This window comes from Notamacropus eugenii, chromosome 2, assembly GCF_028372415.1.
Source record: "Notamacropus eugenii isolate mMacEug1 chromosome 2, mMacEug1.pri_v2, whole genome shotgun sequence".
Lineage (NCBI taxonomy): Eukaryota > Metazoa > Chordata > Mammalia > Diprotodontia > Macropodidae > Notamacropus > Notamacropus eugenii.
Window position 1 is genome coordinate 185,958,651 of NC_092873.1, and position 23,893 is coordinate 185,982,543.

The following is a 23,893-nucleotide window of genomic DNA, read 5'->3' on the forward strand; positions in this document are numbered from 1 at the left end:
TAGGATCTAACAGGCACAGTTAACTTGGCTGAAAGACAGCAGGAGGACATCCAGATATCTGAAGGCACTATGATTTCATCAGTGTGTGCACCAGTGGTGCCAGGTTACAATCCATGCACACCTTCTCATCTTATGCACTCTGTGGGTCCATAAATATTCTGCAGAAGCCCACTCAACTTGTCCTGGGGCTCTCCCTCTAGGTCTTTCTTTTGACATTACATGGGTGCCAAATTTGGCCTGTTTATCTCATTCCTCACTCTTGGTTACAAGACCAGCCATTTTCCAGTTCCACATCCATTCTTTATACCACTTTAGGCATACAAATTGCTCTTGGTAATACACTGCAGATTTTTTATGCCTACTATGCCCCTCCCTTTGCATGACTCACAATTTGGATTCTTTGAAGACTGTCATATTGCACAATCCATGGGCCATGGAGCATCAATGGAAGAATATTTCCGTTAAAAACATGGATTTTTGTTGCATGGAAAAGCTTGTGAAAAAATACATTGCAAAGAAGTCTTCAAAATAACTTACAGCTGTACAGTTTTTATCATTCACAAAGTGCTTTGTACATCTCATCTGATTCTCATAATCCTATGAGGTTGATAGCGATTATTTATCTCTTTTCTACAGATAAGGAAGCATGGAGTAGTAGTAGACAGCCAGAAAGATCTGAATTCAAGTTCAGTCTGACCAATACTGGACATGTGAATCTGAATAAAACACAACCTCTCAGTGCTCTAGATAATTCTCTAAAGCTAAAAGTTACAGGAAAGGTGCTACCTGCACTGACAGAGAGAGTTTCCTCATCTTGGAACTCCCTTCGCCAATGAAGCTTCTGGTTCAGGCCCTGATCCCTAGAGATGAGGAAGGGGCTTAGAGCAGGAATGACCTGCTCCAGGTCACAGAGTTGGGGAGTGGCAGAAGCAGGACTCCTGAAGGACACACCCAGTGCTCCTACCACAATTCCATGGTTGCTCACCTTCTGACAGCCTGCCATCAGGCCTTTCCTCAGCAGCCTGCCTCCTGACCCCCAGGAGTGGGGCGGGCAGGCCACTGGCTCCTGTAGTCCTGTAGGGCTCCTCCAACGGCCTCCTGGAGGCCTTCTCAGGACAGAAGCCCTAGCTCTCCCTGGAGCAGTTACCTAAGGAATTAGGAACATGATGGAAGAAGTAGCTGTGATCAACTTTGGTTCAGCTTCATTCTGGCAGCACTTAATATGGGCAGTGGAAAATCCTCCATCAGGAACTCTTAAATCAGACTTGTGGCTAGAGAATGGGGAAATGTAAAGACATTTTCCCTCATAGCCTGAAAACTATCAAAACTCATCTTCATGAAACCTCTGTTAAATGTGGGAGAGTCAGGAAGGAGACAGGGGGCACACACCAGAGCCAAACAACGGCAAGAAGGTCTATCAATCAACATTCAGTGTATTTTCTTTTTCTTAAACTACATTAACCACTGTCTTTCCTCGTGCATGTCCACCTTCTGTCTTCAGGAAGGCTTGAGGAACTTGAGAAAAAGGGAAGGTTTGTTCAATAACTGGTCGGACCTGTAAAACATGAGTAAAATGACAATGTTAACTGACTAGAAAAAGGTACATCTACCAAAGCCCATATATGGTTCTAGGTCACAGTCCCAGGGCAAGAAGGAGCACTAGCATACTACAGTGGGTGGCTTCAGGGGAGGAGGACCCCCTTTAGAATTCCAGGGCAGAAAAGAATGCTTGTAGTAACTCATAGACCAGAGTACAGGCCAGGAGAAGAGTAACCACATCTCTCCTTAGATCATGTTACCTCAGAAGAACTGAAAGTTTACAGGTCCCCCCTCCCCCCACCCTGAACTAGCTCTATAGGCAGCAGCATGAAAAATCCAAAGTTTGTGACAGTGCCTCCTCCACCCCAGGAGCAGAGCTCAACTTTATCTTAAAGTTAAAAGTCAAGAAATAGGCTGGGAAAAATGAGCAAATAACAACAAAAAAAGACCTGACCACAGAAAGTTACTTTGGTGACAGGGTAGATCAAAATACAAACTCCGAAGAAAACAAAATCAAAAGAGCTACATCCAAAGCCACAAAGAAAAATGTGAATTGATTTCAGGCCCAAAAAGGAATTTCTATAAGAGCTTAAAAAGGATTTGGATTTTAAAAACCAAATGAGAGAGGAAGAGGACAAATTAGGGGAAGAAAATAAGAGCAATGCAAAAAATCATTTAAAAAAAAAGACAAATGCTTGGTAAAGGAGGCACGTAAAAATACTAAAGAAAATAACACCTTAAAAGACAGAACAGACCACATGATAAAAGCAGCACAAAAATCCACTGAAGAGAACTCCTTAAAAGGCAAATTTGGCCACATGGAAAAAGATGTGCAAAAAATTCAATGAAGAAAAGACCTCCTTTTTCTGAAAAGAAGAACTGGCCAAATGGTTTTAAAAGAGGTACAAAAGTTCACTGAAGAAAATACCTACCTTAAAAGTGAGCCTTGGGCAACTGAAAGTGAATGTTTTGGTGAGACACTGAGAAACAATACAAATCAAAAGAATGGAAAAAAAATAGAAGAACATGTGAACTATCTCATTGGAAAAACAACTGATTGGAAAATAGATTAAGAAGTAATAATTTAAGAATTCTTGGACTGCCTGAAACTCATGATCAAAAAACGATACTAGACATCATCTTTCAAGAAATTACCAAGGAAAACCGCCCTGATATCCTACAACCAGAGGGCAAAGTAAAAAATGGAAAGAATCCACAGACCATCTCCTGGAAGAGATCCCAAGATGAAAAACCCCAGGAATATTCTAGCCAAATTCCAGAGCTCCCAGGTTAAGGAAAAAATATTGCAAGCAGACAGAAAGAAACAATTAAAATATTGTGGATACACGGGCTTACACAAGATTTAGCAGCTTTCACATTAAAGAAGCTCAAGTCTTTGGAATATGATATTCTGGAGGACAAAGGAATTAGGATAATAATCAAGCATAGAGTGAATATGATCTTTCAAGGGAAACAAAATCGATGTTTACTGAAAATGAGGATTTTCAAAATGTGACTTTCAAACACAAGACTCAAGAGAATCCAAAAGTTAAATAGGAAAGAGAAATTCTATGAGATTCAATAAGGTTAAACTGTCTACATTCCTCCATGGAAAGATAGTACTTGTAACTCCGAAGAACTTTATCATTATTAGGGCAATCAGGAGTATGGAGAATGTGGCATATTGAATAGTAGACAGAGGGCATGGGTGTCAAATTAACTATGATAGAATAGCTAAAAAAAAAAAAATTAAGGGATGAAAAAAGAAGGAAGCACTGGGAGAAAGGGGGAGGGAGAGGTAGAATGGCAAAAATTATCTAGAGGGATGGGAGACAATGATTGAACCTTACTCTCCCTGGAATTGGCTCAAAGAGGGAAATAAGGTAGAGGGGTGGGAGGGTGGGAGGGGGAGATGGAGAGGGAGGGGGAGATGGAGAGGGAGGGGGAGATGGAGAGGGAGGGAGAGAGGGAGAGGGAGAGGGAGAGGGAGAGGGAGAGGGGGAGAGGGAGAGAGAGAGAGAAATAGGATCGAAGGAAATATATAGTTAGTCATTATATATTTTTTTCAGTATACCATTTATTTCATTCATTCATTTATTTATTTATTTATTTATTTAACTTTTGACATTCATTTTCACAAAATTTTGGGTTCCAAATTTTCTCCCCTTTTGTCCCCTCCCCCACCCCAAAACACCAAGTGTTCTAATTGCCCCTGTCTGCCTATCTGCCCTCTCTTCTATCATCCCTCTCTGTCTTTGTCTCCATCCTATACCCCTTTACCTGTACTTCTTACTTCCTAGTGGCAAGAACAGTACTCGACAGTTGTTCCTAAAACTTTGAGTTCCAACTTCTCTTCCTCCCTCCCTCCCCACCCCTTCCCTTTGGAAGGCAAGCAATTCAATATAGGCCAAATCTATGTAGTTTTGCAAATGACTTCCATAATAGTACTGTTGTGTAAGAACTAATTATATTTCCCTCCATCCTATCCTGTCCCCCATTACTTCTGTTCTCTCTTTTGATCCTGTCCCTCCCCATGAGTGTTGACCTCAAATTGCTCCCTCCTCCCCATGCCCTACCTTCCATCATCCCCCCCACCCTGCTTATCCCCTTATCCCCCACTTTCCTGTATTGTAAGATAGGTTTTCATACCAAAATGAGTGTGCATTTTATTCCTTCCTTTAGTGGAATGTGATGAGAGTAAACTTCATGTTTTTCTCTCACCTCCCCCTCTTTATCCCTCCACTAATAAGTCTTTTGCTTGCCTCTTTTATGAGAGATAATTTGCCCCATTCCATTTCTCCCTTTCTCCTCCCAATATATTTCTCTCTCACTGCTTGATTTCATTTTTTTAAATAGTTAGTCATTATAACAGAAAGAGTTTTTATAGCAAGATTCTCTGATAAAGATCTCATTTTTCAAAATATTGAGAACTGGGTCAAATTTATAAGAATACAAGTCATTCCCCAATTCAGAAATGGTCAAAAGATATGAACAAGCAGTTTTCAGATAGAGAAATCAAAGCTATCTACAGCCATATGAAAAAATGTTCTAAATGACTGTTGATTAGAGAAATGCAAATTAAAACAACTCATACCTATCAGATTAGCTAACATGACAGAAAGAGGAAATGACAAATGTTGGAGGGGATATGGGAAAATTAGGACACTAAAGCACTGATGGTGGACTTGTGAACTGATCCAACCATTCTGGAGAGCAATTTGGGACCATGCCAAAGGGCTATAAAATCATGCATACCCTTTGACCCACTACTGGGGTCTGTATCCCAGAGAAATTAAAAAAAAAAAAAAAAGGAAAATGACCTATGTACACAAAAAATATTTACAGCAGCTACTTCTGTGGTGGCAAAGAATTGGAAATTGAGGGGATGCCCATTAACTGGGGGATGACTGAACAAGTTAAGTTTTGGGTTGCATGACTATGATGGTATATTACTATGCTATAAAAAAATGAAGAGGATACATTCAGAAAAACCTCGAACGACTTACAGAAATCGATGTGAAGCCAAGGGAGCAGAAGCAGGACAACAGTGAACACAATAATGGTTACACTGTACAATAATAACTGCCAACAACTTAGCTCTTCTCCACAATAGAGTGATCCGAGTCAATTCAGAAGGACTTACAAAAAGAACTGACAAAGATGAACACAGATCAAAGCATACATCTTTTTCAACTTTCTTTACTTTTCTTGTTTCTGGTCTGTTTTTCTTTCACAACAGGACTAATATGACTGCCCATGTATAAGCTATGTCAAACTGCTTGCCATCTTAGGGAGGGGGGAGGTAATGGAGGGAGAGGGAGAATTTGGAACTCAAAATAAAAAAAAAAACTGATAAAAATTGTTCTTACATGCAATTGGGGTGAAAAAAAAATCCAAATAAGTAAATGGATAGGTTGTGTTCCCAATAGAAGTATGAAGTCTCTGGGCAAGGTCTGTGGGTCCCATTACTTCTCTATCTTCCATGACAGCCAGCAGAGGGCAAAGATTTTAATAAATGCCTAGAGAATCAAAGTGTCTCCATGATCCTACTTTGCTCTGAGAGGGACCTGCCTCACAAGGTGGGAAGCCAGGAGAGGGTCTCCATGCCAGGGCACGGGGTGCTGGCAGCTGGACTCCTGGAGGAGAGTCATCACACCCTGCTCATAATGCCTGAGTGCCTGCTCATTACTCTGAATGTGCCATTTATTCTGTCAATAGCCTCCCTCTGAAATAAGACACTTATTAACTTCCTCATCCCCCTCTCCTTCAGGAATGCAGCTCAACCCTTATAAAAGTTTAAATAAAAATTGATAATTACCTGTGTGGCATTTCAACTGAATAGCTCTGAAGGCTCCATGGGCAGAAACAGATTTGTCATAAGGCAAAAATCTACCCATGCATTTTACAAGCAGTTGTCTTTTATGAGTGCTATGCTGATTACAAGCAAAGTGACAGACCATTCACTCTAACAAGATGCATGCTTTAAGAAATTATATGGCTGGACAGAAAATGGAATTGAAAAAAATTAACCAGCTATAAAAGGGTTTCTATTGCATGTACACACTCAGTTCAGTTAAGCTGCAGCAAGAACAGATCACAGCTCTGTAAATGTATAAAGGAGTTAAGAGGTCATGTAGTCCAATCCCCTTGTTTACAGATGAGGAAACTGAGGCCCCAAAGGGAAAAGTGACATTGGCCAAGGTCACACTGAGAAGGGGCAGAGCCTGAGATTCAAACTTGGGATTCTGAATTCCACACACCCTCTTCTTATAGACTGCCAAATTTACTTGCATTGTCCTCCAACTCCATCACCAGTCAATCACCAAGTATGCACTGAGTGCCTGTAACTGTCAGGCACAGTGCTAAATGCCAGTGACAGAAAGATGCAAGAGGAGCATAAAAAGGTAAACAGGAGAAAGGGTCCCTGCCATTAAGGAAATTACATCTGACAGAGGAGAACATCTATGTAAGTAAAAGAATAACACAGGAACGTGTGGGAGACGTAGCAGTTTGGGAAGGGAAGATGCTATCGGCTTGGGGGCATCACACAAAACCTTCATACAGAAGGTGGCACTTGAGCCGAATCTTGAGGGAAAACCAAGGACTCCAGGAAATGGAGGTGAGGAAGCTGTGCATTTTGGGTATGAAGGATAGCTAGTACAAAAGAGAGAAAGAAAAAGGGGAGAGAGGATGAGAAGGAAGTAATGTATAAGGCTAGAAAGGGAGACAGGGGCCAAGCTGCGAAGCTTATTAAATGCCAGAGAAACTGGTTGAAGAAGTAAAAGGGAGCCACTGGAGATTCTTGAGTAGGTGAGTGAGAGTAAGGAGGGCACTGAGGTTACAGGCCTGTGATGGTGCTACCTTCTAAACTAATAGGGAGATCTGGAAAAGAGGTGGGTTTTTGAGGAAAAGAGCAATCTAAGCCAAACCCCCAAAATCTTAGTGCAATCCACTGGGGGATGGGATGTGTTCAGGAAGGAAATGTGTGTATTTCTTGATACAGGTGAAGGAGTGGGATGAAAGATACATAAAGAGGAATTTGTGGGTGTGATACCTAACTCTAAGTGACATCTGAATACCTTCACTCCATAGATGATAGGGAATGAAAGGAAAGGAACGAACATTTATATGCTACGTGCCAGTTGCTGCGCTCAGTGCTTTACAGATATTATCTCATTTGATCCTCACAACATATTGTGATTATAAGGACAACTCAGAGAGGTGGCTGCTGTTAATGTCTTCATTTTATAGTTATGGTAACTGAGGCTAAAAACAGTTAAATGGTTTGACCAGGTCAAAAGCTAGTTAAGTATCTGAGACTGGATTTGAACTCAGGTCTTCCTGACTCCAGGTCCAGCCTTCCATTCATTTCACCACCTTGCTGCCCCAACAGTTTCTAACAATATAGAAAAAACAATGGACTAGGGAGTCTGGAGACCTAGGTACCAGTCGTGGTCAGGTAGAGGCCTTAGGTCATGCTGCCATCTTTTCTCTTTGCTTCAGTGTCTCGAAGCCCCCTATGATACAACACAACAAGAGGCCCTGCTCTTGCCACAAGCCTGGGCCCCTGGGATATGTAACCAACTCCCTTCCCTGATTCTGGCCATACCCATCCTCTGCTTGTACTTGCCACGAAGCAGGCTTCCTGAGGCCTCCCAGGATATTACACTGCCTCCCATAAGGTCTGGAAAACCCTGAACCTTCTAGTCATCTGTCTTTTTTAGGGGATCTCTGATATTCAGTGGTACTGTGTCTAGACTCACTCCCCATCTTACTCTCCTCACAACAGTGATACAGAACCTGTAACGGCCAGCTCCCTCCTTCCCAAGCCCATCACCTTCACCCTGCTAAGGTCACACTGCAGATCTGCCCGATTCTTTCACTGAACCCTATGGAACTCCCATTGCATAATTAGCGAACTCCCTCTCATTTTAACTTCTTTGCTCATTCCATTTATCTTCCAACACTCACCAAGATTTGTTTTCCTCCTGAAGTTGCTGTGTCTCTGATCACCTTCTCTCTTACTGGCTGTACATTCTCTCATACTGTTTATCTGCTGACAACCTTTGATTATTTCATCTCTCGCAATGCTTTGTGACCCTTTATCCTGCTCTGTATCTTCGCTGTGATCTCTGATCCCTCTCTCCTCACTACTTTCCCAGGCCATCACTGCCCTGCTCTGACATTACTCTCTAGGTAGCCCTTTCCAATATCGACCTCTGGGGTAGCCACTTTTCTCTCCTCTCAAATCTCCTGCCTCCTTTTCCTACTGCTGATCACACCTTGCAAAATCCAACCCAGGACCACTTCCAATATCTACCTCTAGTACTCCTCCTTACATGCTTCTGAATAGAGCTAGAAGGCACAAAACCACACCGACTAGGTCCACCACATATTTGTTACCCAATCTCAACTGGGCCCTTACTGCAGCAAGGCTATCCTCCTTGTCCTTCCTGATGGATTCTCTATCCTAAACTCACTACAGAAGCTGTTCCAAATCTTTCACCTCTTCTACCTACCCTCTCACAGGTAAGAAGGGGCAGCTAGGTGGTGCAGTGGACAGTGCACCAGTGCAGGAGTCAGAAGGACCCGAGTTCAAATCTCACCTCAGACACTTGACACTCACTAGCTGTGTGACCTTGGGCAAGTCACTTAACCTCAATTGCCTCATCCTGGGTCATCTCCAGTCATCCTGATGAATATCTGGTCACTGGATTCAGATGGCTCTGGAGGAGAAGTGAGGCTAGTGACCTGCACAGCCCTCCCTCACTCAAAACAAAGTCAAGTGCAAGTCAAGTCATTATTTCTCTGATGGCATGGTCTTCTTCGGCAATGAAGGACAAACACACAGGTAAGAACCCTTCCTCATTCCTTATTTAAAAACTTGAGGCAATTTGCCAGAATTCCTTCTTCTCCCCTTCTCATCTTCCAATCCTAACATCTTCCCCCACTACCTGTTTCATTACTCACTCCAGTTTCTGATGAAGAGATGTCCTTTCTCCTTGAGGTCAACCCCTCTACAGGTATTCTTAGTTGCATCTCCAGCAGACTGTCCCTTCTATCATCCCCACTCTTTCATCTTCCATCTCTCTCTGTCTACTGCCTAATTTTTTGTAGCCTACAAACAAGTCTGTATCTTCCCTATTCTTAAAAAACCCTCACAAGAGCCTACGATTCCTACTATTACCCTCTATCTTTCTTCCCCTCCTCAGCTCAACTCCTGCATACAGTTGTTTACACCTGCTGCCTTTACTACTTTGCCCACTTTCATCTAACCCCAGTTTCCTACCTCATCGTTCAACTGAAAATGCCTTCTCCAAATTGACCAACAGTCCCTTAATTGCCGAATCTAATGGCCTGTTCTCAGGCCTGATCGTGTCTGACCTGTCCACAGCATTTGACCCCAACAACCATGTTCTCATCTTGGATACCTTCTCCTCTCTGGATTTTCCTAGTACCACTCATTCTCAGTTCTCTTTTTCCCTATCTGACTACACTTTTTCCATTTTTGCTGGATCTCCATCCAGGTCACACCCACTTAATTGTGGGCTAGTGGCTCTGTCCTTGGCCTGCTTCTTTTTACTCTCTGTGTCCTCTCAGTTGTTGTTCAATTATCACCCTATGCAGAATATCTTATCTATGCAGTTAATTCCCAGATTTCTATAGCAATCATCTCCTCCTAGACACTCTCTCTTCTCTGGGTTTGTTGTGACACTGCTGTGTCTTAGCTCTACTCCTACCTGCCTAACTACTTCTCAGTCTCCTTTACTGGTTCATTATTCACATATCCAGCCCCCTTGGGTATAAGCCAAAGTTCTACCAGGGAACCTCATCTTTTCCCTCTTTTTACTCTCACTTGGGAACCAACCATCATCATCCATAGGTTCAAATGTCATCTCTATGCACATAACACTCAGATCTATATAATCGGCCCCAGTCTCTCTCCTACGCTCCAGTCTGTCAACATCAACTACTGCCTATCATACATTTCAAACTAAGTATCCTGTAGGTACTTCAAATGCAACATGAACAAAACAGAACTCATTATTTTTCCTCTAAAGCCCAATTCTCTCTTTAACTTTCTATAATCAAGGGCAACACCACCTTTCTAGTTCCCCAGGTTTATAATCTGTGTTATCCCTGACTACTCACTCTCATGAACCCCACATGCCTAATTAGCACAAATCTTGTTGCTGCTACCTCCATACTGTCTCTCACATATGTCCCCTACTCTAGATTCACAGAACCATCATCAGGGTTCAGGTACTTCTCACCTCTTGCCCAGGCTATAGTAATAGCCTTCTGTTTGTAAGAAAGATCTGGGTTCAAGTCCTGCCTATAGCTGACTCTAGATCTGTGTACAAGTCAGTTAGCCAACTCTAAGATTATAGGTTGAGCAGTCTATCTGGAGTAGGAGGGACTTCTCCATACTGATGAAATCCCAGTTCCACACTGCCCCCTTCTCACCTCCTTAATGACTTTGTGCAAGGTAAGTCACCGCTCTGAGCTTGTTTCCTCACCTATAAAAGAGGATAGCAACAGCTGCCCTATTCCCCTAACATGGTTGCTGAGTGATTAAAACTTGATAATGGATTTGGAAAAAGTAAACTGCAAAATTCCAGACAAAATTAATCAACAAACCTACTATACATGAAGCACTATCTTAGCTGCCAAGGATCGTTGCTGTTCACTTGTGTCCCACTCTTCATGACCCCATTTGGGGTTTTCTTAGCAGAGGTACCAGAGTGGTTTGCCATTTCCTTTTCCAGCTCATTTTACAGATGAGGAAACTGAGGCAAACTGGGTTAAATGACTTGCCCAGGGTCACACAGCTAGTATCTGAAGCTGAATCTGAACTCAGGTCCTCCTGACTCCAGGGTCAGTGCTCTATGCACCGCGCCACCTAGCTGCCCAGGGTACGAAGACAAAAACAAAAGAGTCCCTGTCCTCAAAATTACATTCCATTGTGGAAGACAACATGTACACATATGATATGTACAAAAGAAATACAAGGTAAATTGTTTGTGGGAAAGGCACTAGTAGCTGGGACATCAGGACAGACCTCATGTAGAAGGTGGCATGTGGGTTAGCCTTTGAGGGAAATAAGATAAACAAAAGGATTGTCTTTGGGCTCTATTATTAGCTGAGCTGACAGGAAAATCCAAACAGACAGCAGGTGAAAATAATGAGGCACAAGAATAGTCATTACTGTTAGCCATCTCTAACACCTGGGAGGAACCAAATGAGTCCAACAACACCAGGGATCTCTAGGATTCCTAAACTCACCTCGTTGCCCCTTGGAACACCACTCACCCATGCTATTAACTGCCAGCGCTAGTAACTGCCCACGCTCCTCTACTACCCCTTTCTAAAAATTATGACCTGCTCTAAAAGCCTTGGCTCTAACACCACATGAATACTGAACTGATGATACCAACAATTTAGGGTATTAAACACTTGAATCTGGATGGCTGATCAGGTCTATTGTGTGAATACTCCCTAAAAAGGGCTGACCATGAGTCATTTAGCTCTTCCCATAAGGGGCAAACAATGACAAAATTCTTCCTGTTAACTGGTGAGTAGAGGCCACTGTTGGATGACTATATGATAACAAATGGAGATTAACAAGATAATGAGACAGAAACTATTTACAGCCACACACATCAGGCAGGGAGTCCGGAACACTTGTTTGTTAGGGACAGTGGGATTAAAGTGAAAATCCAGGCCTAGGGAGAGCGGGGTGACATACACTGAAGCATCATTTATCTGATGACACTGCTATAGCTTCTCTAATGCAGGATACTTGGGGGAGGGGGAGGGCAGGAGTCACAGATTTAGAGCTGGAAGAGACCTCAGATCATTTCCAACCCTTGCATTTTCAAGATGAGGAAACTGAGTTCCAGAAAAAGGAACTGACTTGCCTAAGGTCACATAGTTCAAAAGCATCTTGTTTCTATCTAGATTCAATTAGTTGTTGCTCAGTTGTATCCAACTCTTCATGGCTCCATTTGGGGTTTTCTTGGCAGAGATACCGGAGTGCTTTGCCATTTCCTTCTCCAGCTCATTTTACAGATGAGGAAACTGAGGCCAACAGGGTTAAGTGACTTGCCCAGGGTCACACTGAGGCCAGACTGGATCTCATGAAGATGAGTCACCTAGCTGAGGGCTGAATCATTTTCACTGAGAGTTCACTTCCCAGTACACCACGAGAAATCTGTTATACAAGCCTGCTCAGTACCTGCCATCCCTAACACAAGCACACATTCAAAACATGCTCAGAGTATATTTTTTATGTATTTTCTTCCACTTTCCTTTACCAAATAAAACATGAACAGAGGCAGCCTCTACACTACGGACACCCAGCTTAAGACATCCTCTTCCTTCTATGCTAACAGAAAAGGAATTCTTCTCTTTCCTCCTCCATTTGTTTCTGCTGCTCAAGTTACTGCTCATCAGTGCTACTGTGGTGTGGTGCTCCCTTTTTTGGATTTTCTTTTTGGGGTGGGAAGGATCCCTCTGTTACCAGTCTTGGGAGGAATGAAAAAAGAAAAGAGGGCTCTCTTCATCATATTTTCCTGACTTTCCACAATTTGTCCAGTCCTTTGAAGTACCGGGCACATAGTTTGTTTCCAACTTTTTTGCAATGCAAATAGTACTGCCACCTTTTTTGTAGTGGCAAAAAACTGGAAACAAAGTAGGTACTCACTGATCAGGAAATGGCTAAACTATGGTACCTGACTGAAAAGAGTACTGCTCTATTTTAAGAAATGACAAAAATGATAAAAAAGAGAAGCAGGGGAAGACTTATGTGAAATAATGCAAAGTGAAATGGAACCAGCAATCAGTAATATACAGGATCACAACAATGTAAACCCAAAGAACAAAAATGCCCTGAAACTAAACACACACTCTATTAATTAGAATGATCATGCTTGGTCCCAGAGAAGAGCTTCCTCCCCTCATCACAGAGAAGGGGAACTGCAAAACAAAGTCAAGTGCAAGTCATATCATCATTTCTCTGATGTCATGGTCTTCTCTGAGAACGAAGGACAAACACAACCAACAATAGACTACTGGACACGGCTGATGGGCTGGCTAGTGTTTGCTAAGCTGCCTTTACTCCTTCCTTTTCAATTTCTTGGTTTTTATGCCCAAAGGGCTACAAAGATGTGCACACCCTTTGACTCAGCAATATAGTTTCTAGGGCTATATCCCCAAGAGAAGATAAAATGGGAAAGGGTCTCACATGTACAGAAATATTTACAGCAGCTCTCTTTGTGGTGACCAAAAACTGGAAATCAAGTGGATGCCCATCAATTGAGGAATGACTGAACAAGTTGTGGTAGATGAATGTAATAGAATATTACTGTGCTATAAGAAATGGTAAGCAGGAAGACTTCAGAGAGCCTGGAAAGACTATATGAACTGATGCTGAGAGAAAGGAGCAGAACCAGGAGAACTTTGTACACAGCAACAACCACAGTGTGAGAGGAATTTTTCTGGTAGACTTAGTCCTTCACAACAATGCAAAGACCTAAAAAATTCCCAATGGACTCTCGAGGCAAAATGCCTTCCACATCCAGAGAAAGAACTAAGGAATTGGACTGTAGAAAGAAGCAGATCATTTTCTTCTATATTACATTTTGTTTTATGGTTTCTCCCATTCATTTTTATTCTTCTGTTCAACATGACTAAGGTGAAAATGTATTTAATAGGAATGTATGTGTAGAACCTATATAAAATTGCACGCTGTCTCAGGGAGGGATTGGCGAAGGAGGAAGGAAGGAGGGAAAAAAATCTAAAATACATGGCAGTGATTGTAAAACGCTGAAAACAAATAATTAAAAAAAATAAAGTTCTTGGTTCTAACGAACAGCTTACTACGTAGGAAGGGATATATTTGGAAATGAACATGATGCAAGAACAAAAGGCATCAATAAAAATAACAAATCCAATGGCCTTAAAAAAAATCAGACAGGACTGCTATGAATATTTTTACATGTGTGTTCTTTTTTGCTGTCACTGATTTTCTTGGGATAGAAACCTAGTCACTGGCTCAGAGTGTGAACAATTTGTTAACTTTTCTTCATAATGCGTCCCTCCCACCCTACTCCTGAATGGCTAGAGTAAATCATAGCCCTTGCAGCAAGTTATGTCCCTGTCATTCCACAGATCTACCTAAACCGTTCCATCTTTTACCATCTTTGCCAAATTCACAAGTGTAAAGTAGTTTTTCATATTTGTTTTAATTTGCATTTCTGTGATCTTTAGTGATTTTTAATCTTTTTTTTCCTTACATGGTAGCTGATAAGTTTGCAGCTCTCCTTCTGAAAACTTTTTTCACATGCTGATGACTTATATGTTGAAGAACATGAATCACATTTCTCAACTTTTCTTTTTTTTTGCAACTTTTCTCTGTCTTCTTTCACGTGCAAGCCAGTGAGTATTGACATTCACTTGTGGTAGAAATTCTTAGGATGTTGTCTGTAAAATTCTCTACTTCTTCATTCTCTGAAAAAAATGGTGCCCTGACTACAACGATTATGGCGGTCTGTCTGCTTCTTTTTCTCATGAATATGCAAAAGCAAAGTGGCCAAGTGTCCTATGACAAGGAGTTTTTGGTAGCTTTGGGCAAAGGATAAAGTCAACTCTTACCTTCTTTATTTGACTCCTTAAAGTACATGTAGGCTGTCCTTCCAGATAGCTACCACTTCTTTATGGCTTCTGGTTTTCTGTTAGTAAGAGGGTCACTATAACTCTGGTTCATTCTCTCCCATAGTGTATCAACACACTGTAAACTGTAATTCTTAAACATCTGTCTCTCTTCTCTCATTACTCTGCCACTAACACTATGTAAGCACAAAAGGACCATTTTTGTATTTGTTCATAGTTAATGAGTAGTCTCAGACAAAGCATCTACCATCAAGTGGCCAACTTTTTGGAGATCAGGCCTTTCTTTGGTTATATAGTCTGCTCCTTGGACAGAAGACTTGGTCTGTCTCTGGGAAAATATTCTCATTCTTTCTCTTGATAGACACTACTAATCAAAACTTGTGCTAGGATCAGCTACAAACCACATTTGAATAGGACTTTTGTGGAACAGCTGGGGATCAGAACTTTAAAAATCTTCACTCCATTTTAAAATCTTTACTTTTACCATACAAAACATGTCTTTGTATTTTTGCCTTTTTCCCAAATTAAATGACTAAGAAAACAATAACTTCTTATTACAGACTAAATGCCCTTTACCAGATGAGAAAGAATGGTAAAACCATATATTGAAGCACACCTCAATGTGGCATCTGGTTTCTCATATCAACTTTCATAGCTTTGCACAAACATAAATGAGATGTTGCTAAGGGTAGTATATAAGTCAGAAAGCCAAAACAACCTTCAGGGAATACTCTTTCTTAATGGAGAATAGAGGATCAAAGATGTCTACTTCCTGTAGCTCTCCTCTAAAAGATGGGACATTAGAATAGTCTACTTTTATCATGTCTCCTTTCAGTCATTCTATCAATCTCCTGCCAAAATTGATAAATACAGAGAAGTCAATTTTCTTCTTTGTTGTATAAACAATCATCTGAGGTAGATAAAAGTCAACCATGTTTTGAGTACTAAGGAGTAGAAATGTAAGCATGCGATCTGAATACTTGGCAGGAATCAAGACAAACCTGAAATGAGTTGGGAAACACAGTACTCTGGCTACATAAAGACACAGAATTTTAGAACTTGAAGGGATCTTAAAATATCATCAAATCACTTAATTCTAATGATGAAAGCAGTAGATATGGGAGTAGGGGCAGCACAATAATGACATTTAAACCAAACTAAGAACATAAGTCCTCTCGGAGATAAAGGAGAATACAATTGAAGTAGAGTTAATATTGAATCCTGGGACAGGATCCTCAGATACTCATGAGAATGAATCCATATAGACATGTTTCCACCATGTACATATAGGCTTGACAGATATTCTGGAAAAGGCACTCACACTTGGAAAGCAAGCCAAACTGTTTGGAAACAGGAATAAACCACCTTCCTCTCTGTAGCTCCTTAGCTTGAGTGAAGGTTAAATGCACAGCTTTTAGCTGTGGTTTCCTAAAGCTACCTCTTTCCCAAGCCTAAATGCAAGCATGAAATGTAGTGCCAGGCAATGCAAGGAGCAAGCGTCCCTGAGAGACCATCCCAGAATCCTTGGAAGTGACTTTGGATTTTCCACACTGGGTCTCTTTCCCATAGCCCATAATTCATATGAAGAGATAAACTATTCAGTCAAAGGAAAAGGCTAGAAAAAAGATTTTACAGTTAACCCTCCAGATACAGTCTGTCCCAGAAGAGCTTAAAAATCCATGGTGGTTCTTTATTGTTTATATAGAGGTGTCATATCTAGGCATTTATTTCTATATCTGACCTGCTAAAATGTAGTTCAGATTAGTATTCCTGGTTGATGCCTCAAGAACCATGTAAGAGGGATAATAAGTAACAATGATTTTTGAAACTCAGAACAGCTATAAAAATGGTTTTTAGTCTATGTCTAGGCAATCTATACCAAGGTCAATAGTTTTACACCAAAATATTTGTAGCAGCGGAGTTTTTTTTTGTTTTTTGTTTTTTTGGTAATAGCAAAGAATAGGAAACAAAGTAGTTAGTTGTACATTGGGGAATGGCTAAATAAGTTTTGGTACATAAGTGTAACAAAATATTATTTTGCTGCAAGAAAGGATGAATATGAAGAATACAGAGCTCAGGAAAACTTCTCTGACCTGATGCTTGGGAACTTCACTCTCAAGGAGTCATTCAACTAAATCTGATAATAATTCACAAGGTAAAGAGAGATGAAGGTTATAGTTATGGAGCTTCACCAGCTATTCCATGGGCCTGTACTGTCAGGGCTACTAGCTCTTGCAAGAAAAGTGGTCACGTGGGCAAGAGATAGTTAGAGCACACAGGTGGAAACACAGCTGTTAATCTCAAGGCAGTTAAGAAAGGATCTTTAAAGGGAAAATCTGCAATTGAAGAATGCTGTAGTACAGGTCCCAGAATGATCTTTCCCATGAGAAGATTCAATTGATTCTCTATCACTTTTTACTGATACTATTTACAATTAATTGATTCTGCCTAAGTCATGGTTCTTTGTCTCTGAATTTAGTTCAGAAATTCAGCTGATCTGGAATGATTTCAATTTAGACACCCAGTTCTCCTGCTAATCATTGTTCTATTCTTGCCTCAAGGAATTCTGCTACCCTTGGGGGGTGCAGGTGGACACTAGGGAGTCTAGTCTAGTTTTTTTACACCACCAAACTATCTAGTTTGCTACCCAAAGAAGTCTGGCCCACTATCTTTTAACCTTGCAGGTGGATTCAAACAACAAATATTTCTTAATCACAGGAAGGAAGGAGGGAAGCCGTGGCTAGCTCTCATTCCCAGTTTCTAATCTATCATACTGTCCCCTCCCATGCTTCAGCTGTATAACCAATCATGTTTGTCATCAACCCCAGGATGTCATCTAGAACAAAGGGCAGAACAGGCTAATTGTGAGTTAAGTCTTCATCTTGGGGTCTTTGGCTTAAAATTAAAGCAGTCACTGATCTATTTTTTACTGGAGAGAATGTGCCTCAGTCTACCTTTGTTGAATTTTACTTGCAACACCCCCAATTCCACAGCAGCTGACTTAGGTAACTTTCTACTGTCACCACATGGATAATCAGGCAGCACCTCCCTCTAAAGACTCCACCCCAGGACTCAGCCTCTCCCTTTTCCTGCTATACTCCTGGCCTGCAGAGCTTCCTGCAGATAATGGAAGAGGTCAATTACCGCTATATGCCATTTTACTACACCCAAATTCTCTCTCTAGCAGTCATATATCAACTCCTTTAATCTCCTGATTCCCATCTTCCTCTCAGACAAACAACTAGCAATTTTATGATTATATTCCACTAGGTAAAATGCAATGAGCAACAGAATATTATTCAGGGAAATAGGCTATCTGGGTTCTTGTTTGGGCTTTGCCACTAATGAACTAAAAACCATTTCACCTCTCTAGCCCCTCAGTTTCCTCATTTATAAAATGGTGTTGAATGAGATAATCTCCAAGGTCCATTTCAACTCAGATTCTGATTCCACTCTGACCCTGGCAAGATCAAAGACATTCTTAAATTTACATGCTTTTTTGGGGAAGGAGGGGAATGGGGGAGAGTGGTGGTTAGGGAAGGCAGGAGGTTGATTACACAAGCTATAGCTTTTGATGGTATCTATGAGGTCCTGGGAAAGTTTTCACATTTCCAACACCAGTGATTAGATATAGCAATAAGAGACACATGAGCAAGACCGATGGGGAGGAGGCTTCACCTACCTTTCCTGCTTCGACTAGTTCTGCAATATCATCCAAGTAGACACCGCTGGGCATAAAAAAGGCCCATCGATAATGGACTCCTTGACAAAAGTGCTAAGAAAAATGAAACAAAGAAATGTCAAATACAGGAAAAGATTATAGAATAAGACTGAAAATGCATTTAAAGGAGAAAACATGGGAAAATTTGTTGCTAATAAAGCAAGCCATTCACATGAGTATTTAACTACGTGAGATCCTTTACTACATCTTCAATTCAACAAAAAGAACATGTAGATGCATGAAATTTGTTCCCATGATGACATATACTATCAGTAGTTACCAATATTTGCAAAATTTCATTGACTTTTCTCAGTTTTCACACTTCTTAACCTTTGTAGCTTTGACACTATTGAACACTTTCAACCTGGATATTTTCTCCCATGTTTTGGTGATAGTGCTCTCCCTTGGTTCTCCTTTTACCTGCTCTGGACCCAATGCCAGAAGACCTGAGTTCAAATATAGCCTCAGACACTTAACAGCTATGTGACCCTAGGCAAGTCATTTAACCTTTCTGTGCCTTAGTTTCCTCACCTGTAAAATGGGGATAATAATAGCACCTACAGATCCTACCCAAGGATCTCTTTTGAGCTCTCTTCTTTCCCTTCTCTACATATTCTCTTGGTGAATTCATTGGCTTCCATTAGTTTAAATATCTTCATAGAGATGAATCCCAGAGCTATATATCCAGCCCTAGTCTCTCTCCTGAGTTCCAGTCTCAACATCACTGTCTATCATTTAACTGGGAAATAGTAATTTCTCCCAGGATATCCCATAGGCATCTCAAAATCAACATGTCCAAACCAAAATTCATTAGCTTTCCCCCAAAGTCATCCTTCTTTTCCAAATTCCTTATTTCTGCTCAGGGTACTATCTTTCTTCTAGTCCCCCAGGTTTGCAATCTCACACTCATCCCTGACTTCTCACTTTCACTACCCTCACATATCATCTTCCTCATCATCATCATTGCTGACATTTACATGACACCTACTCTGTGCCAAGCACTTTACAAATATTATCACATTTGATCCTCAAAACAACCCTGGAAGGTAGATGCTGTTATTATCCTTAACTTACAGTTGAGGAAACTGATGCCAACAAAGACTAAGTAACTTGACCAAGGTCATTGGTGGTACTGACATCTTCATGCCATATGACGTGTATGCACTCTCCTTTGTCCTACTCACCAACTAAAGTTCTGAGAATATTCATCAAATCAGTACTACCAATCCTGGCAAGAGAATCCCAATGAAATGCCTTCTTACTGTAATCGCTATGCTCTCTGACTTCCCTCTCCAAAATAACACTTACTGATCACCAGGGCCCTGTGTGCTTTGTGTTCCTGTTAGATTATAAGCTCTCTTGGGATGGGAACTATCCTAATTGCTCATATTTATGTCCAGGGCTTAGCACAATGACTGACACAAAGAAAATGCATACTAAATACTTGTTCATTTATTAGTTCATTCATAATGTTCAGTTCTGAGCACATTTTAGGACAGACAAAGACAAGCTGGACCACGTGCAGATGAATACAACCAACAGGCTGCATTGAAGGTGAGAAAAGTGGAAGATGGAGAAACAGGTCATAGAACTGGGAACATTTAACTTGGAAAAAAAAAGATGACTTCAGGGAGGTGCTATAGCAATAAATATATTCAAGTATTGGAGGGGTGTTATGCAGAACAGGGGTTAGACTTATACTACTTCAGGAAGGGTAGAAATAGGCACAATAGATAAAAGCTGCAGAAAGCAGATTAAGCCTCAAGAAAAAAAAATTCTCATCTTTCAGACCATCTCCTCTTTCAGACCATCTTTCAGATCATTTGCTTATAGTTGGTAGTGAACAGTGGATACCAGTCCATGTCTCCCCATCGTCCCCTGGATACAGCCTGTGCTCAGTTCCAGTCAACCTCTTCCCTTGGACCCCTCAAAGTAGGGACAGCTCTACACCCCTTGCCAGGAGGAAGCGGTTTTAGAAACTGAGACCTTTGCCCCTTACCTAAAAGATTTTGGGTCCCATTTGTTTGAGGGGGGAATGATGGGGTGATGGGACCTGGTCCCCTAAAAGGAAAAGATCATATCTTTGAAAGCAACACAGTCGCGGAATTTTCCCATCCATTCCAGCAGCTCAGGTCACTGGTCCCTCTGTGCAAGGCAACTGGCCCACCCCAGCCCACCTACATCACCTAATTAGCCTACTTGATATTTTTATCAGTGTTACACCTGGTCCAGTAAAACCCAAGTCAACTGGGCATCTTTTGGCCATCCAAATTTACCATCTTTTGGAGAGGAGAAGGAAGGGGAGGGGGAAGCAGACAGGGGAGGCGGAATTGGGTTACCCAGCTAGCTGGGTGCCCATTCAGCGAGCTGTGTCTGCTCACGGAATTGTGTTCATCCTTCATTGCTGAAGAAGACCGTGCTATCAGAGAAATGGTAACATGACTTGCACTTGACTGTTTTGAGTGAGGGAAGGCTGTGCAAGGTCACCAGCCTCACTTCTTCTCCTCAGCCATCTTTCCTTCCCTTTCCTTCCCTTCCCTTTCATTTTCCCTATCCTGTCCTGTCCCAAAACCTTAAACCTACTGCACTCTGAAGCAGGGATGCCAACTGGGCCGTGCCTAAGGGCTCTTCTGGACCCTCCTAGCTTTAGAGTGATTATCAATAGTAACTGTTGCTGTTTCCCTCCCAGCCTGATGTCTCATTAAAGGGGCCATGCCCTAGCTACTTCTTAAACAGGCCTATTCAATGAATGGGCGTTGTCTCACCCCAAGTTAGTACCTGCAAATACCTTGGCCTAATGGGTCCAAGGTCTCCCAGTGCATCCTGGGTCATCTCCAGTCATCCTGATGAACATCTGGCCACTGGATTCAGATGGCTCTGGAGGAGAAGTGAGGCTGATGACCTGCACAGCCCTCCTTCACTCAAAACAAAGTGAAGTGCAAGTCATGTCATCATTTCTTTGATAGCATGGTCTTCTTTGGCAACGAAGGACAAACACCTGGACCACCCCAGACTACTTGCCACATCTTAATCCCATCTAGATGCTTTCTTTTTCACTTCCTTTTTTGTATATAAGGATCAGTCTCATCCCCATTAAGTTACAGGTTCACTAGGAACCCGGCTTCTATTGGCGTAACAACAAAGTTCCCCAAAGAAAGCTACCCCCAAGTGGGTTCCCTATCACTACAAGTACATCAGCAGAGGATGACATTTAATGGAGTTATTACAAAAGGAATTTCTGTCCAGACACAAGTTCTATGTTACCTTCCATATTTTAAATGTATGAGTAAATACACCTCTAAGACTGCCCTTAGAGGTTTGATTTTTCTCTAAACTCCTCTGGAAGTCAACTGGGAAAAGAGGTATTATGTCATTCTGTCATGTGTTTTGGTAATTCCTTAATGCATATTACCCTGCAAAGTGAAACTTGGATCTAAAACGTAGGAAAACTTCTTTAATACATTTTCCAAATGCTTGCAAGGATTCTTTTCCCTTTTCTCCTCCTGTAGTTACAGGGGAGAGAGAGTGAGGGAGCAAACTGGTGGAGTTAGGAGAATCCTGGAGCATTTAAATGAAGCTTTAGCTATATTTTCAAAATGACATAAGAAACTACTTAAAAGTGTTTCCCCTGTGACAGATTATTGCTATTGGCTTTCAGATAAAGGGGAGGAAAAAACAAGTGAAAGAAAGCAGTACTTGTTCAGTTCTCAGCAGAATGCTCTGAAGGTGGGCATGGCAAGAGGCCAGGCTGGGCGATCAACAGTGAAACCGTACAGAACATTTACATTCTTATTTAAGCACCTTTAAGGACTTCTGGGCTTTTTAAAGATATGGAGAGAGGTGAGACAAAGGAGAAGTAAGATCCTCTTCCACATACATACAAGTATCTTCTAGGTAGGGCTACATGGTATGAACTGTTTGTGGGCAGGTAAGTAAATTCGGGGAAAATAATCTCTTAGATTTTTCAGTCTCTAGCACCTACGTGTGCTTCATGTGAGTGGAGGAGAAGCCTCTTCTTTTATACCTTGTCTCTATTTCTTCTATGTCAAAGGTGCTTAGTTGGGCTTAGTTGGTTTAAGCCTTCTGCTGATAAGACTCAAGTCATGAGTTCAAGTTTCTTGGGAATCAGTAAGCTTCTAGAGAGAAGAAGCATCTTGTCTCTTTCTGCCATCTCAGAATAGATTTTGTTGTTGGCAGCAGGCCTGGTCAAGAGAACGTGGATGTATCAACACATGCCCATGACAGAAAAACAAGGCAAAGTCTATGCCCTACAGAGAGTGGGCCAGTCCCATCACACTCAAGTCAAAGGGACAGTATGTGTTCTGCATATGGAAGAGGGCAGAAGATTTTAAGCTAAAGGCAAAGGAGAAAGAAAAGCTTGTAACCGAGAGGAGGCAAAGAAAATATAAAATAGAAGTTGGCTGAGCTTTGGGGAGTTACCAACTGAGCATCAGATGCTTCAAGAGTCTGCAAAGCACTTTCTTCCTACCTTCAGTGCCTTAGAGCCCATGGTAAATCCTGTCTGTACCATGCCATCTGCTATACCGAGCTGGTCTATATTCAGCAGAAAAGGAGTGACCAGTGTCACATAAGTGGCACCTGACCATTTCTTGAGATATTTTGGGGCCCAATCTTCAGTGCCTCCACCAACGTTATCTAGGACAAAGTCAAACCTAGAGAGGAGAAAACCAACAAAGTCTGGTAAACCTTTATTCTGAATGGTGGGGCTAAGATGCAATACATAAGAGTAAAATTTCTATAACCAAGGAATTGATGGACTTTGCCACATATATTTCAGTGACAACTTAACAGATAAATTTGCTGAATGTAATTCTGATATCCAATCTCTATTGTGTGTTTACTTTTAGAGAGAAAGATTTATTTATGTTGCTTTCCCCTCCAAGTGCAGAACACTCAAGCATAGATCAAATGAGACCCACTGTGTTAATTCATTTCTTAAATAAGTTTTCATTTCATAACTTAAAGTTATTTCATTTCTAATACATTTAAGAAATGTTTTAGTTTTGGAGGAAATAACCAGGGGTGCTGCCATTCACCCACATGAAACAAGTCACTTTCTAATATATACAAGAAAGATTTTCATTCTCAAATATCATCTAACCATTATCTTCCCTCCTACTATTTGCTTATAATTTGACTTCCTGAATTTCCTTACATTGGGTATTTTTGTTTGACTTCATGTAAAACATCACTGGTGAGTCCAAGTACCACTCCACAATAACCGAGATGCTTCATATCCCCCAAAGTGCTTTGTCTCATCAAATACTGTATTATCATAGAACTCAGAGAATATCATCTAAGAATGAATCCCTGGACCAAGGATGTTTGCCATACTTTGCAGACTGCCCGTGTTTGTTTTAATATTAACAGTGGAGGCTCTGAAATAGGCTACAGATACTTAAGATCACAGACTTGGAACTGGAAGAAGCCATGGAGGCT

General features: G+C 41.3%; 1 protein-coding gene across 5 annotated transcripts in view; it reads right to left on the reverse strand.

The window, feature by feature from the left end:
• Positions 1-1,415: 1,415 nt before the first annotated feature.
• RTN4IP1 (reticulon 4 interacting protein 1) overlaps positions 1,416-23,893 on the reverse strand; it is a 58,130-nt gene continuing 35,652 nt past the window's right edge. For all 5 annotated transcript variants that reach the window (XM_072642972.1, XM_072642969.1, XM_072642973.1 and 2 more), the window contains 3 exons: positions 22,923-23,106; positions 18,395-18,487; positions 1,416-1,555 (listed from right to left, as the gene is read on the reverse strand). In XM_072642972.1, the coding sequence (XP_072499073.1) occupies positions 1,448-1,555; positions 18,395-18,487; positions 22,923-23,106 (385 nt within the window). In that variant the 3' untranslated portion in view covers positions 1,416-1,447. The remainder of the gene's footprint in view (positions 1,556-18,394; positions 18,488-22,922; positions 23,107-23,893) is intronic.